Source organism: Aspergillus aculeatus (genome assembly GCF_001890905.1).
Source record: "Aspergillus aculeatus ATCC 16872 unplaced genomic scaffold ASPACscaffold_10, whole genome shotgun sequence".
NCBI classification, from domain to species: Eukaryota; Fungi; Ascomycota; class Eurotiomycetes; order Eurotiales; family Aspergillaceae; genus Aspergillus; species Aspergillus aculeatus.
The window spans coordinates 551,347-564,178 of NW_017962985.1; the positions used below are offsets into that span (position 1 = coordinate 551,347).

The following is a 12,832-nucleotide window of genomic DNA, read 5'->3' on the forward strand; positions in this document are numbered from 1 at the left end:
GGCGAAGAATTGCTTTGACTAGTGAACAAATATTGATCTGTCAGATTTGCTGGTCACTTTTGGGAAACTGGTCTGGCCATTGCTTCTGTTCAATCGCTATTATTCGACAAGCCGGTGCGATTATTGCTTGACGTGACCATGCTCGTCACAGTAGCTACTGCTCTCCTGGCCCTAAGCGGCACTCTGGTCAGCGCCCACGGTTCGCACTCGAATGACCAACCACCCTCGTCCGACTGGGCAACACGGCATATGCAGGGTAAGGACTTTGTGGAAACCTCGGGGGATATTATCCGAAAGCCAATGCAGTGTCACTGATTCAATTGGGTGCGTTCATAGAGGAACATCACATCGATGCCTTCGATCCCGCCTCCTTCTTCTCCCTCCACGATTACGATGCCTCGGGAGTCTGGACCCCCGAGGAAGTACGCAAGACATACGGCATGGACGATGAGTCCAATGCGGAAGTGACAGAGGATAGCAAGTTGCAAGGTCTCCGCGAAGTCTTCAGCATCTTTGATCCCACCAACACGGGCGTCATCAGTCGCGACAACTGGATGCGGCTCATTGCGGACGGAGCCCGGCTCCCTGACCTTGGACTCGGACCGGGCCACCATGGTGACATTGAATATGAATATGAGATCCATCACTTCGAAAAGTTCCACGGTGAAGATGCAAAGGAGGAGGATCTCACTCACCCCGAGGATATCGAACACTTCCGGAGACATGATGAGGAGGATCTTGCCATGGAGCGCCTCGAACAGCTTGAGAGTATGCAGATCGTGGAGGCGAACATCCCCCAAAAGTTCCTCAAGCGGAGCTGAAGATCTGTACTGTAGAGTTCTTGCGCTGTTGCCACTGTACTGTACATATGTTTCATGAGATGATCTTGAGCGTCGATTGCATCACCCGCAGGTTGGGGTTCATGGAGTATTGGTGTGCGTGGTTCAATTGCCACGAGTGTCGGAAGCTTCTATCTCTTCTCTTGAAGATAACCGCACATCGAAGACGCAATGCATCACCCCCGGCGCATAAGTCTTGACCTGCTCAACATGCCGACACCTAGCAGCAGCAGCCACCTTTTTGGCCTCTACTTCTAAGACTTCCATTCGCAGCCTCCCCAATTCCGCGGTGACCTCGTCCTTCTTCTCCTTGATGCCCTGCACATCGACATTCTCATGAACATGCACCCACCCACCCTTCTCAGCATCCACAATCTTGCAGGCATTCGCATACGCGAAGCAAGATGAAGGCAGCAGTCCCAAGTTCACATGCCTGACCCTACTCCATTCCCCTGCTCTCATACACTCCCTGATCCCCTCCAGAATCTCCGCCGCAAATCGATTATCCCCATGGAACACCACCACACGATCCTCCTCCGTCAGACCCTCCACCACTTCCTTTAGTGACTGGCCCCCCAGTAACGATCCATTTTCTCCAACGCGGAACACCTTACACCCCCACCCATTCTCTTTACACCCTCTCCGCAACCCCTCCACCGACCACCCATTGATTTCAAAACCCCACACCCTCTTCACCCCACGCTTCAGATACGAGTACACGAAATACCCAATCCCAGCATACATGTCCACCACGCTGATCTCCGAGACCTTCTCCCCGAGTTGCTCCTCAACCAGCCCCTCAAACTCACTGCCCAGAATCCGCGCTTTCTCAGTAATATTGCCTCGCGAGAACATGGTATACAAGGGCGCCCAGATCTGTACGATCCCATGGTTTTGGACAGTACGTACCCAGAACGCCTGCTCAAGGTCTGTGGCGCTCGGACATGCTATCGCCGCTTCACCTTCCCCCTGCCCCTGCGACGCAGACGCATCCGGTAGAGGTCCGAAGTCCCCGTATAACGGGATCAACCCTCCCGGGCTGCGGATCCGGTTCTCCGCCCCGGAGTTGGGGTCCGTGAGTGCAATGGGCGCATTCATGGCCACGTGGGTGAGGCCGTAGCGGGCAAAGGACTGGAGAAGGGTGGTAAAGAGGGTTTGCCGCTGCGTCGCGGTGAGATCTTCGTACAAAGAGTGCCAGGCGGGTGGAGTGGTGAAGGCGTTCACCGGGAGGAGCAGAAGAGGTTCGTAGATGGTGAAGCGTTTGGGAAAGGAGGTGAGGGTCAGGTTGTGCTTGGCCAAGGTATCTGCAGGGAGATGCTGTGTGATAAAGGCTTGGATGCCATGGTGGAGGGGGTTGAGGGTTCGTTTCCTTGGCTTTCTGGGGGGGCGAGGAGATGATGTGTTTGGAGCTGGGGCTGGGGCGGGCGATTGAGCCTGGGTACTTGTAACAAGCTCCTGCTCTGGGAAAAGGGTGTTTGATTGCATTTTTTTTGTCTTCAAGCTGGGGCTTTTTTGTGGATTCCAATGCATGGGGCAATCTATGATTCTGGTTGATACCCGCGCGGTTATGTATTGCGCGTTGATGATCTGTGTGAAGTTTTAGCAAAGTGGACTTTCCCATAGAAATGCTGCTTACTTACGCAGCAGAGAAACTCAGATACTCCCTCAATTCATATCCTTGTTGTTACATTAGGTATCAACGAGGTTCGCTGCTTTTAGTCCGGTTGTTTCCCGCATGGAGATAAAAATGATATGCATGTCATGTGACCATGCGTGTTTATAGCTATAGGATTGAATTGACTTCGCAAGATCTGGAAAGCTTGCTGCATGTGTATGGAGACCAAGGCCAGATCTTTGTGTCCTATTCTGGAAATCGAAGATCTTCTAGCACTATGCCAAAAATCGATCTCTACCTACTTACATGAAGCGATCGCAACGCGACAGAAAGGCGGCGACGCGAGCGGACACACGATTTGCCCGACTTATTCCATCTGTCTCTCCACCGCTTTCTCATAATCGCAAGAGTCTTCGAGGAAAGGGAACTTTTGAATCAAAGTATTGATCACTTGGTCTCTGCACTGCGTCGGACGAGACTTACGGAAAGCACTGGAACCTGTCTGGCGAGGGTTGATTGCTTCGGTTGCGTTATCAATCGAAACCATTTAGCCCTCTGTCTCGCCGCCACCATCGCCTGGTCACTAGAACAGCCACGATGGATCCCGATATGGAGGTTGACACGTTAGAGCCACGGGGTACCAAAAGACCAGCAGAGGAGGTCGAGCAGAATGATGAGCCGAAGAAGCCTAAGAGGATCAGGGTCGGTTGCTCACCCGCACCATCCCCGGCGTTGCCATACTCACAACCATAGGCCCTTGACCCTGATGTGGTCAACAAGATTGCAGCTGGAGAGATCATTGTAGCTCCCATGCATGCCTTGAAGGAGTTGATCGAAAACGCTGTTGACGCTGGCTCGACTTCTATTGAAATTCTTGTCAAGGACGGCGGTCTGAAACTACTCCAGATCACGGATAATGGCCACGGCATCGACGTGAGTTGGTGCTGAAACTTGGTGACTTCGATCCGCTAACCAAACGAAGCGAGACGATCTACCCATCCTCTGCGAGCGGTTCACTACTTCGAAACTGAAGGCCTTCGAGGACCTCTCCTCGATAGGCACCTACGGCTTCCGAGGCGAAGCCCTGGCCAGTATCAGCCACATCGCCCATCTGACCGTCACCACGAAGACGGCCGGATCCAGCTGTGCCTGGAAAGCGGTTTACAGTGATGGCAAGCTTGTTCCTGCGAAGCCAGGCCAAAGCGCTGCACCCAAAGCCACTGCTGGCCGCGGAGGCACGCAGATAACCGTGCGTATGATGATGATGCAGCCCTGGCGGACAATTTGCTGACCTGCGTAGGTTGAAGATCTCTTCTACAACGTCCCAACGAGACGACGAGCGTTTCGCTCCGCGAGCGAAGAATACGCTAAGATTCTGGACGTTGTTGGACGGTATTCCGTCCACTGCGCGGGGGTGGCCTTCTCGTGCCGTAAACACGGCGACTCAGGCGTCAGCATATCCACCCCGGCCAACGCAAGCACGATCGATCGCATCCGACAGATCCACGGCAGCGCCGTGGCCAACGAGCTTGTTGAGTTCCAGGTCGAGGACGAGAAGCTCGGGTTCCGCTCGTCGGGCCTGGCTACCAACGCCAACTATCACGTCAAACGCACGGTCATCCTGCTATTCATCAACCACCGCTCGGTCGAGTCGACCGCCCTGAAGCGAGCCATCGAGCAGACATATTCAAATTTCCTCCCCAAGGGCGGCCACCCCTTCGTCTATCTGGACTTGGAGATCGAACCTCAACGGGTCGACGTCAACGTCCACCCCACGAAGCGCGAGGTTAATTTTCTGAATGAAGACGAGATCATCGAAAGCATCTGCGCCGACATCCGCTCCCGGCTGGCGCAAGTCGACTCCAGCCGGACATTCCTCACGCAAACCCTCCTCCCAGGCGTGCGAACAATGGCGGCCGAAGCAGAAGAACCAGACGACGACGACAACAGCCCCGGAGGGACGGGGGCCCCGAAAACGCCAGCAACCACCAAGAAACCCTACGAACACAACCTGGTGCGCACCGACTCAAAAGTCCGCAAAATCACCTCCATGCTCACACCCGCGACCACCACCACCACCACTTCAGCCGATAACCCAACCACCACCGCTGCAACCGTCCTCGACGAAGAAGGCCTCCACTACGAAACCACAACGCGCGAACCCCTCCGCATCGCCCTAACCTCCATCAAGAACCTCCGCGCCGCCGTGCGCAGCAGCATGCACACGACGCTCACCGAGACCATCGCGGCCCTCACGTATGTGGGGCTGGTCGACGAACGACGCCGCATCGCCGCCATCCAAAGCGGCGTGAAGCTCTACCTGGTCGACTACGGCCTCTTCACCCACGAGTTCTTCTACCAGATCGGCCTCACCGACTTCGGCAACTTCGGAGTCATAACCCTAGACCCGGCGCCGCAGCTCATCGACCTGCTCCGCATCGCCGCCGAGGCCGAGGCCGAGGCCGCCGAACACCAACCCTCACCCTCAACATCCTCAACCCCGACAGCAACCACAGCAGCGCAGGAAATCTACACCAAAGCCCCCGAAATCATCGCACAAACCCTCATCGCGCGTCGCGAGATGATGAATGAGTACTTCTCCCTGCACATCACGCAGGACGGGCGCCTCGTCTCCCTACCCCTTCTGCTGAAGGGCTACCTGCCGTCTCTGGCCAAACTGCCCAAATTCCTGCTGCGGCTGGGGCCCTACGTCGACTGGTCGAGCGAGGAGGCCTGCTTCCGGAGCTTTCTGCGCGAGTTGGCTGCGTTTTATGTCCCAGAGGCGTTGCCGGTGCCGGTGCCGTTGCCAGCTCCGCAGACACAGGCACCTGCAGCAGCAGCAGCAGCAGCAGCAGCAGCGGGGGAACATACCATCCCGGCTACCACTGCCACCACCAATCAAACTAATCACGAGAACTCGGGCGAGAAGGAAACCACACCGCAGGAACCCGCCGCAGAAGAGGAAGCAGATCAGTTTGTTCAGCAGCGCCGCACGCTGATAGCCCGGATGCTGGAGCACGTTGTGTTCCCGGCGATGCGGGGCCGGTTGGTGGCTACGACGCGGCTGTTGGGCGGGGTGATCGAGGTGGCGGATTTGAAGGGGTTGTATCGGGTGTTTGAGCGGTGCTGAAAGTTCTGCGGGACGCGGTGGGTGTGGTGGATTTGTTTTTGTGGGTGTGGAATGGATGTCTGTATATATCTATCACGAGGAATAGGGCTTTTTAGTTGACTGTTGCCTTGACTACCTTGAGAGCCGAGGTGGTTCGAGGTGTGTAGAGTATAGGAGGGATTGTTTGGGCTGATGCTGGAGTTCAGAAGCAGATGAGAAGGTGATGGATGGTACAATGTCTATAGACCTAATCAGCAAGATCAACTCCGCGGCAAAGAGCATCATGCTTCACTGGACAGACATACCTACCCTTCACCGCAGGTATGTACTGTACACATGAGCTTACATCCTGGAAAGCGAAGAACACAAGTGTCCAATACCAATCTGAACTCCAACACCAACAGAAGTCAGCCGACACCTACACATACCATCATCACACCAACAAAATCAACTCAAAAGTTCCAATCGAAATCATCGTGTGGTAATAAATAAGGTAGGTTAGGCAAGATGAGATACCATTAAAAAGACTTCCAAACCTAGCACACCACGGAAATTCCATCATCAGACGCCCAAACAACCCAGCCGAACACACACAAAGATAATTATCTCATACTTTACTAGCATATATCCGAATGCATGTATCAGATGAACCACAGAGATTCAGGTTACTTCTCACGCGGGAATCAAATCCCGTCCAGCGCCAATCGAAAACAAAAAAAAGCGGATTTCCATTAGATCGGTTCAGTTCATGCCCTCGTAAAATTTCCGTTTCAACAGTCGTCAAAAAAAAAGGTTGTGCAGGTGTTAGCGTGTGTTCCCAGCTCTAAGGAAACAATCCCTGCAATCTTCTTCTTCTCGTCTGATCCTGGTTGCATTGCAGCTCCTATACATCATGCAAAGCAGGGCCTGGCGAGGTACGTGCTTGTCTGCAGGGGTGGTCCTGCAGGAGGTGCGCATGTATACCATGCAGAGTCGCTCCACTATCGGGAATATGGCTTGTTCATAAGCGCGATCTCGCGGGCCACAGTCGGCCATTCTAGTTCTCTTCTAGGCGTCTTGTTGCGCTTTTGTACTTGCAACTCCTCCCATTTGAGAAGTTCATATCTGAGCACCATGTTAGCATGGCCGAACGGCATATAACCGTAGCAAACTCGAAAGACTTACACGAAACGCAGGTGAGGTTGGATTATAACATTGAGTCTTCTTGCACGAACAAAGCAACTAGCATAGATGTTAGCAAAGATATCAAACGTGATCTCTGTCAGAACTTACTAAGCTCTAGGGAACGACAAGTTAAGAGACGACATCACTTCGGCTATGCAGATGGTAGCCGAGCGTGAGACTCCCACACGGCAATGAACCAAAGTAGCCATACCATCGCGTTTTCCTTGACCTGGGGAAAGGTAAGCAACATAGCCTTACTTTGCTGTGACAATGTGTCTTACGGATAAATTCCAAGCATTTTTCAAACTCCTGAGTCAACGGATCAATGCCGTTATCCTGGACTTTAGTAATGTGCATCACATTCTTCGGATCCATCTTCGTGGTTTCGGAGGCAGTCCACGTCACCGATTCACCAATACTTAAAACTCGACGGATGCCGAGCTCCCAGAGCATTTCTGGATTGTTCGCATGGGAGAGGTTACCGAGGTACATATATGGTAAGATCCGACTCGGGAGGGAGCCGTCACAATATCTGAACCATTGCGGGTCGGGGAGGCTGGTAAGTTTGTGAGACTTGGTGGCCGGACTCTCTTGCAGAAGTCTCCCTTGCACGCTGCTCAAGAACGTGACATCCGAGGGATACGCAAAGAAGTTCCGCTTCTTCTCACTGTGGAGGCGGAGCCAGGCATTGGGGGCGGAGATGCCTTCGGCGAACATCACGTATGCGATTGCTAGGAGTGAGCTCTCGGTGTAACCGTCGGGACAATGAATCAGGATCTTGTGTGGCCTTCTGCTGAGAGGCGGCATTGAGATGTCGCCATCGGCGTCAACAGTGTGCTCCGGTTCATCCGGGTTTGCCAAATAGTACAGCCAGCGGATCGTGTTGACCAAATCATCAACTTCTCGGGTCTCACTCGAAGGTGCGAGGATCGATCCAGATGAGGGGAATTCCAGCTTCTGTGGCCCCTCTTCGAGTTGTTTGTTAAGGTTTGCCAGGAAACGAGGCCCAGGAATGCTCGCTAGCTCGCTTGTCTCGATCAGCAGGTCAAAGGTCTCCGCAGATGGGCAACCACCGGGTCCAGATAATAATAAATAGTCGGATGTCGGGCCCAACCATATGTTCCTTGAGATCTCGGATGCACGGGACATCTCGCACATCTCGAACCGTTCCCATTGAACTGTAGGTGATTAGCTGCGCTCTTAACTCGACTACGAATGTACTCACAGAAATCCATCACTTGGTTCGTGAGCTGACCGTTGCTACCGATAGCGATCAGCCCCGGGGACTTCGATTCTATCTCGGAGAAAGGACCTGTTTGAGACTTAGTTTTGACGTTCGCATACACTGACCAATTCAACTTACAAGCAAGGATAAATGTGTTGTACGAGGGTAAGCTTTGCTCGAGGTCGTTCTTTAGTCTCCAATGATATTGTGCTGTGGCCAGTCTTGCCGCAATATCCAAAATCTGGTTTTGACTGACATTATCCTCACCATAGACGATGATATCAGACAATGGAGCCAGCTTCGCAGTTTGTATCTGGAAGTTGCGCACTGAGAAGCCTTCCCGCGGGTCTACTGCAAGGAACTCTCTACCTGACGGGCCTAGCACCTCATCCGGAGACACTGCGCCCTTGATGCGTGCCCTGCTTAAGTCTCCGCCGACCTTGACGATGGTGATGCCTCGCCAGCATATGGGAAGCCGCCTGAGGGAGCGCCGGCGGTTGGTGAAGAAGCCGACCTGCAGATGATTGGCTGGATGAAGTCCATGAAGCCAAGGGAAGACCTGAGATGGATCTGGTAACGGCTGGGAGGCCCAATAATCCAAAGCAGCCGCCAAGCTTGCGCGATCTAAGGAGTATATCGGAGGAGACTGCGAGAGTTGGAGAAATGCATCCGGCGGGTGTAAAAGCGAGGGAGCCTGAAGGGTAGTGTTGCCGCTTCCAGCGGGGGAAGAAGTATGAGAGGAAACCGGAGAAGGGCCCGTTGGGCAAACAGGCAGATGCTTGTTCGGGATAGGCGACGAGGTTCTGTTGAGGTTCAAGGCGGGGGTGATCCCCGACGGCGGGGGAGTCGAATGTCGCAGCGTGTGCTGCTGCACCACAACTGTCGCCATACTGGTATTTGCTCCAATGGTTGCGGCCGGGCGAAGGTATGCACCCAAGAACAATTGTTACACCACAAGAAGCCAATCAGTGGTGCATCAGTGTCGAGTGGCTCAGCGTTCAGCCCCGGACGATGTGGTGGTATCTGCGGGAGAGATCTCCCGTTAGCAATGAATCCGCAATCGCAATGAATACCAAAACAAGCGTATTATGCTCCGCGCGATCGAATGACAGGTGGGGTTGGGGGGAGTAAGGTGACATACGCCAGACTTTAAATGGTTCAATAAGGTTTAGAATGATGATCTAATTGAACCCGACGGTATCAGCAAGGGAACAAACAGACAAGAGGTGAGGCAGAAGTCGAAAAGATAAGGGAAGGCTTTGGGACCAAGCAAACGGGCAGGCGATCGATTGTGGGTGCAATCGAAGGGGGGTTTAGATCAAGGAACTGAGTGGGAAGTGGGCATGGAGGAATACCCACCGACTAGCAGCTGATAGCAAGCCTCGGAGGCGCCCAACCCCACAAATGATACGGGAAGCTGACCACGAGTGCTCTGTACCGGCGGGAAAGGGTGGAGCAGGCGAGAAAGAAAGAATGGATGAGGATGGAAGAGTGAGGGTGAGTGAGTGCGTGAGTGAATGAAAAGGATCGAGGGAAAGAGAAGGACAAGAAGAGTGAGAGGGAGGCAAATGAGAAGATAAACTGAAAAGAGAAATAGATAGACGCAGTAATAATGGCCCAACTGAGAATCAGGCCGGATTATTTCTGCACCTGGATTTTCCTCTTCTGGACTTTGTTTCTCCCTCGCCTTTTTTTTGTTTTGTTTTTCTTATTTTGGGTCTGATGTTTTAGGCTTCTGTGCTGGAATAAAAAGAAGAAGATTAAGAAGAGAAGGAAGGAGGAGAAGGAGGGCGAGAAGTGGTTGTTGAAGACGAAAGGAGAGGTAAAGTGAATAAAATGATGATGGAAGATGATGATGTTGTACAGAGCGAACAATAATACGGGGGTGGGGAGGGGTAAAAGGGCACTAAACAGTTAGAACAGTGGGCACGGAGCAGTTGGCACGGGCGGCGGGACTGCCTCCACTGTCCAGTTTTCCCCCCTCCCGTTACATTAATTGGTATAATGACTAGTATTATTTTATTATTGACCACCACCTCATTGACTGCTTTCATTCTTCCTCAAATATTCAAACATAGTTCACTGTTCGACAGATTTCATTTCCTAAATTCGAATTACACCACCACCACCTCCTCCACCACCTTCATAGCAACTGATAAGAAACTCAGCACTTCTTCCATTGAATGCGATCTGTACCCAGTGGGCCCTTGAGATCGGGCAGAAGGACTCCACCGAGGCACAGTACACATACCGAATTGTACAAATCAACATACCGTTTGCGGCCAATGAATCTTCGGGGCCAGGCCATTCCAGCCCAGAGATTGCGGCGCTTTGATAACACACCACACGCTCTCTCCGGACTGATCATCGATCATCATAAACATCCCTTTCCAAGTTGCCACATTGTGGAGCTTGCATCCTCACCCTTCCAAACGAGGCAGAATGCAGAGAAATCGACCACAAAGTCTTGACGCAAGATTCCCAACAACAAACCGATGAAGGCGCAAGGAAAAGAACCACTCCTCTACAGCTCCAATAAAACCCTTGACTCTCCGTCGGACCAAGGCCTGACACGGCAACACAGGGAAAGCTGCAGCAAAGCCGTGCACACACACAGTGTCTCGAATCAAATCAAATCTATCAAATCTTTTCCTTCTTACCCTTAGCCCCCCTCCCCTCCTCCCTCGCCAACCATGCAGGGCCCCCTAGCAAAGAAGTGTCTTGAATGGGATGGTATCGAAGGTTGAGTGGTCGGAAAGTGATTAGCCGGTTTTTTTACCTAAGGTATCTACTTCCTCCATCCCTGAACAACGGATTCAATAAGGGAAGGGGGTTAAGCATCCATGGTTCTTGTCAAGTCATGCGTTCTTTGATCCCCACCCTTTGATGGGGACATCCAACCAGTTGCACGCGCGCTCAAAGAATATAGAATTGGTGATGACATCGAGATTACAAAAGCTTTTTCGCCCTCGATATGATGATTAACTTATCATCTGGATCTCGGTTACCATGGACACCCAGATGGATAAAGCAGTATCAAATCTGCTCTTGCAGCACTCATGATCGTGTTCCGCTTGAAATTGAATCCGTTGTGCTACATTAACGCTGTCTGCCCCTGCCAACTAACCACAGTGCTTTTTCTTTCAACCACTTTCAGCCGACGGACTCATCATTTACTGTCCCCATCGATGCTTTTTCCCCTTCTCACTTCCGACCTAACAAATCCACATCCTGGTTTGCTGGGACCTTGCATGGGACTAACAGTGCAGTGTGCGGGGTTCCATGTAGGGGCGTTTGTGGTTTTTCCTGTTCTATAGTCCCCATTTCCCAGAACATATCCTCTAGCCTTCTCCGGGAGCACGCGATCATCGACTTCTAAATTAACTCATGACGACAAGACCGCGTGTCGCCGAGAACCACCTAGATTATCCCAAGTTATCAACTAATCGCTGTATATCCCCACATTTCTCAACTACGAGCAGCAATCAACCATCAATCCCTCCCGAGTAAACCAGCCTATAGTCTACTCAGATAAATTCTACATAGTACTCATACCCGAAACCTGAAACCTGAAACCAACCACCCCAATGCTAGCAGAATCGGGCATCTGCTTCGCATCTCCAGGCTCTCCATGCCACCGAGTTAGTAGACTAGACGTCAAGTTTGACCCGGCCCAAAAAGCACGGACCCCATCGACTGGCTCCATCCAGCTGTTGGCTCCACCCCATGAATCGGAAGTCGAGTCTTGATGCCTTGCGCTAGCCTGCCTGCTTTACTACATAGTTCTAGTGGATGCCTCCGTCCGCATTGGGCTTGCTGGCGCCACCTGTTAAGTACTGTACATATGTATATCCGAGAAGTTATACCTACATATCTACCTGAACTAATGTAAGAAGTCTTCATCGTCTTCCACCACGTGCGTAAATCCCACACACATACAGTGATTCCCCCCCCCCACTTCCGACTTCGTGTTCGCAGCAAGCGTGCTTGCATTACAGGTGGAGGGGTGGGTGTTGTTGTTGGGGGGGGAGGGATGTATACTAACTAGGGAGGCAGGTAGAGGGCATGCCTAGTGGTTCGTGGCCCGAATCACCTTCTCATTCCTCCCTCCTCTTCTGTGTCTTTTACACATACACTCTCCGACTCAATCCCTCTTGCTTTCTGTGGGTGTGGATTTGCTGCTGGTATGATCAACACCAACGACGACAACAAATCGTGATATGAAATCCGCAATTTGATGTTGCTAAAACCCAATCCCCCTTGACCAAAACCAATAACCCAGACAAACAAACAAACAATCTATTTTATCCCATCATCATCAAGGTGATATATACTGTACTATACATTCATAGACAAGCACTCAAAGCTCCTCCGCCTTCTCCTTCAACTCCCTCGCCAACCTCAACAAATAAAACCTCGCCATGTCAGCGGGGACGCCCTCGAACGACCGCGCGATCTTCTGCACGTCGGCCCTCGCCTTCTCGTAGGCCTGCAGATCCCGGTTCCCGTAGACGTCCCGCCCGGCCGCATAGCCGTGGCTCAGGTTACGAAAGAAGACGTTCACGGCCACGCTGACCTGGTCCTTCGCGGGGCTGGCCGTGTGCAGCCACAGCGGCGGCAGGAAGAGGACGTCGCCCGCGCGGAGTTGCGCTTCGTGCGGGAAGGTGTGTGGGATTGCGGTGATCGTGCTGTCGTCTCCCGTCTGGAAGACGTTGAGGGTCGAGCTGGAGGCGCCGGCGGGTACCTGGAGGTACGGGACGTCGCTGGGCGGGTAGAGGATCAGTCGCTTGTCGCCTCGGACTTGGCAGAGGACGTTCGCCATGACCTGTTTCCATTGGTGATTAGTTGTTTTTGTTTGTTTTGTTTTTTTTTTNTTTTTT

At 52.5% G+C, this 12,832-nt stretch overlaps 5 protein-coding genes across 5 annotated transcripts in view; 2 read left to right on the plus strand and 3 right to left on the minus strand.

Moving 5' to 3' along the window:
• The first annotated feature begins 11 nt into the window (after positions 1 to 11).
• Positions 12 to 1,152, plus strand: ASPACDRAFT_79572 (nucleobindin SSP120). The gene is made up of 2 exons (XM_020205438.1): positions 12 to 256; positions 337 to 1,152. The coding sequence occupies exons 1-2, from the start codon at positions 139 to 141 to the stop codon at positions 819 to 821; spliced, it is 603 nt and encodes a 200-aa protein (XP_020055104.1). The 5' UTR covers positions 12 to 138; the 3' UTR covers positions 822 to 1,152.
• Positions 945 to 2,324, minus strand: ASPACDRAFT_52987 (tRNA(Phe) (4-demethylwyosine(37)-C(7)) aminocarboxypropyltransferase; the record flags this gene model as incomplete). The annotated part of the gene is made up of 2 exons (XM_020202681.1): positions 945 to 2,213; positions 2,289 to 2,324. The coding sequence occupies 2 exons, from the start codon at positions 2,322 to 2,324 to the stop codon at positions 945 to 947; spliced, it is 1,305 nt and encodes a 434-aa protein (XP_020055105.1).
• A 602-nt stretch (positions 2,325 to 2,926) lies between these two features.
• Positions 2,927 to 5,584, plus strand: ASPACDRAFT_1857262 (mismatch repair ATPase MLH1; the record flags this gene model as incomplete). Its single annotated transcript, XM_020197534.1, has 4 exons — positions 2,927 to 3,156; positions 3,208 to 3,387; positions 3,437 to 3,703; positions 3,755 to 5,584. Exons 1-4 carry the CDS (start codon positions 3,052 to 3,054, stop codon positions 5,582 to 5,584), a joined length of 2,382 nt encoding a protein of 793 aa, XP_020055106.1. The 5' UTR covers positions 2,927 to 3,051.
• Positions 5,585 to 6,543: 959 nt separating this feature from the next.
• Positions 6,544 to 8,841, minus strand: pps1 (tyrosine/serine/threonine protein phosphatase PPS1; the record flags this gene model as incomplete). Its single annotated transcript, XM_020199772.1, has 6 exons — positions 6,544 to 6,667; positions 6,728 to 6,784; positions 6,836 to 6,956; positions 7,009 to 7,905; positions 7,953 to 8,039; positions 8,091 to 8,841. 6 exons carry the CDS (start codon positions 8,839 to 8,841, stop codon positions 6,544 to 6,546), a joined length of 2,037 nt encoding a protein of 678 aa, XP_020055107.1.
• Positions 8,842 to 11,953: 3,112 nt separating this feature from the next.
• ASPACDRAFT_121391 (tRNA methyltransferase PPM2) overlaps positions 11,954 to 12,832 on the minus strand; it is a 5,216-nt gene continuing 4,337 nt past the window's right edge. Inside the window, exon 6 of the mRNA XM_020196432.1 lies at positions 11,954 to 12,777. Within this exon, the coding sequence (XP_020055108.1) occupies positions 12,313 to 12,777 (465 nt within the window). The 3' untranslated portion in view covers positions 11,954 to 12,312. The remainder of the gene's footprint in view (positions 12,778 to 12,832) is intronic.

What these genes read in the sequence shown, in the direction of transcription:
- ASPACDRAFT_79572 (XM_020205438.1), top strand. Translation starts at nt 139, where the DNA reads ATGCTCGTCACAGTAGCTACTGCTCTCCTGGCCCTAAGCGGCACTCTG. An exon ending in GGCAACACGGCATATGCAGG is followed by an intron (nt 257 to 336) that starts GTAAGGACTTTG and finishes GTGCGTTCATAG; the next exon opens with AGGAACATCACATCGATGCC.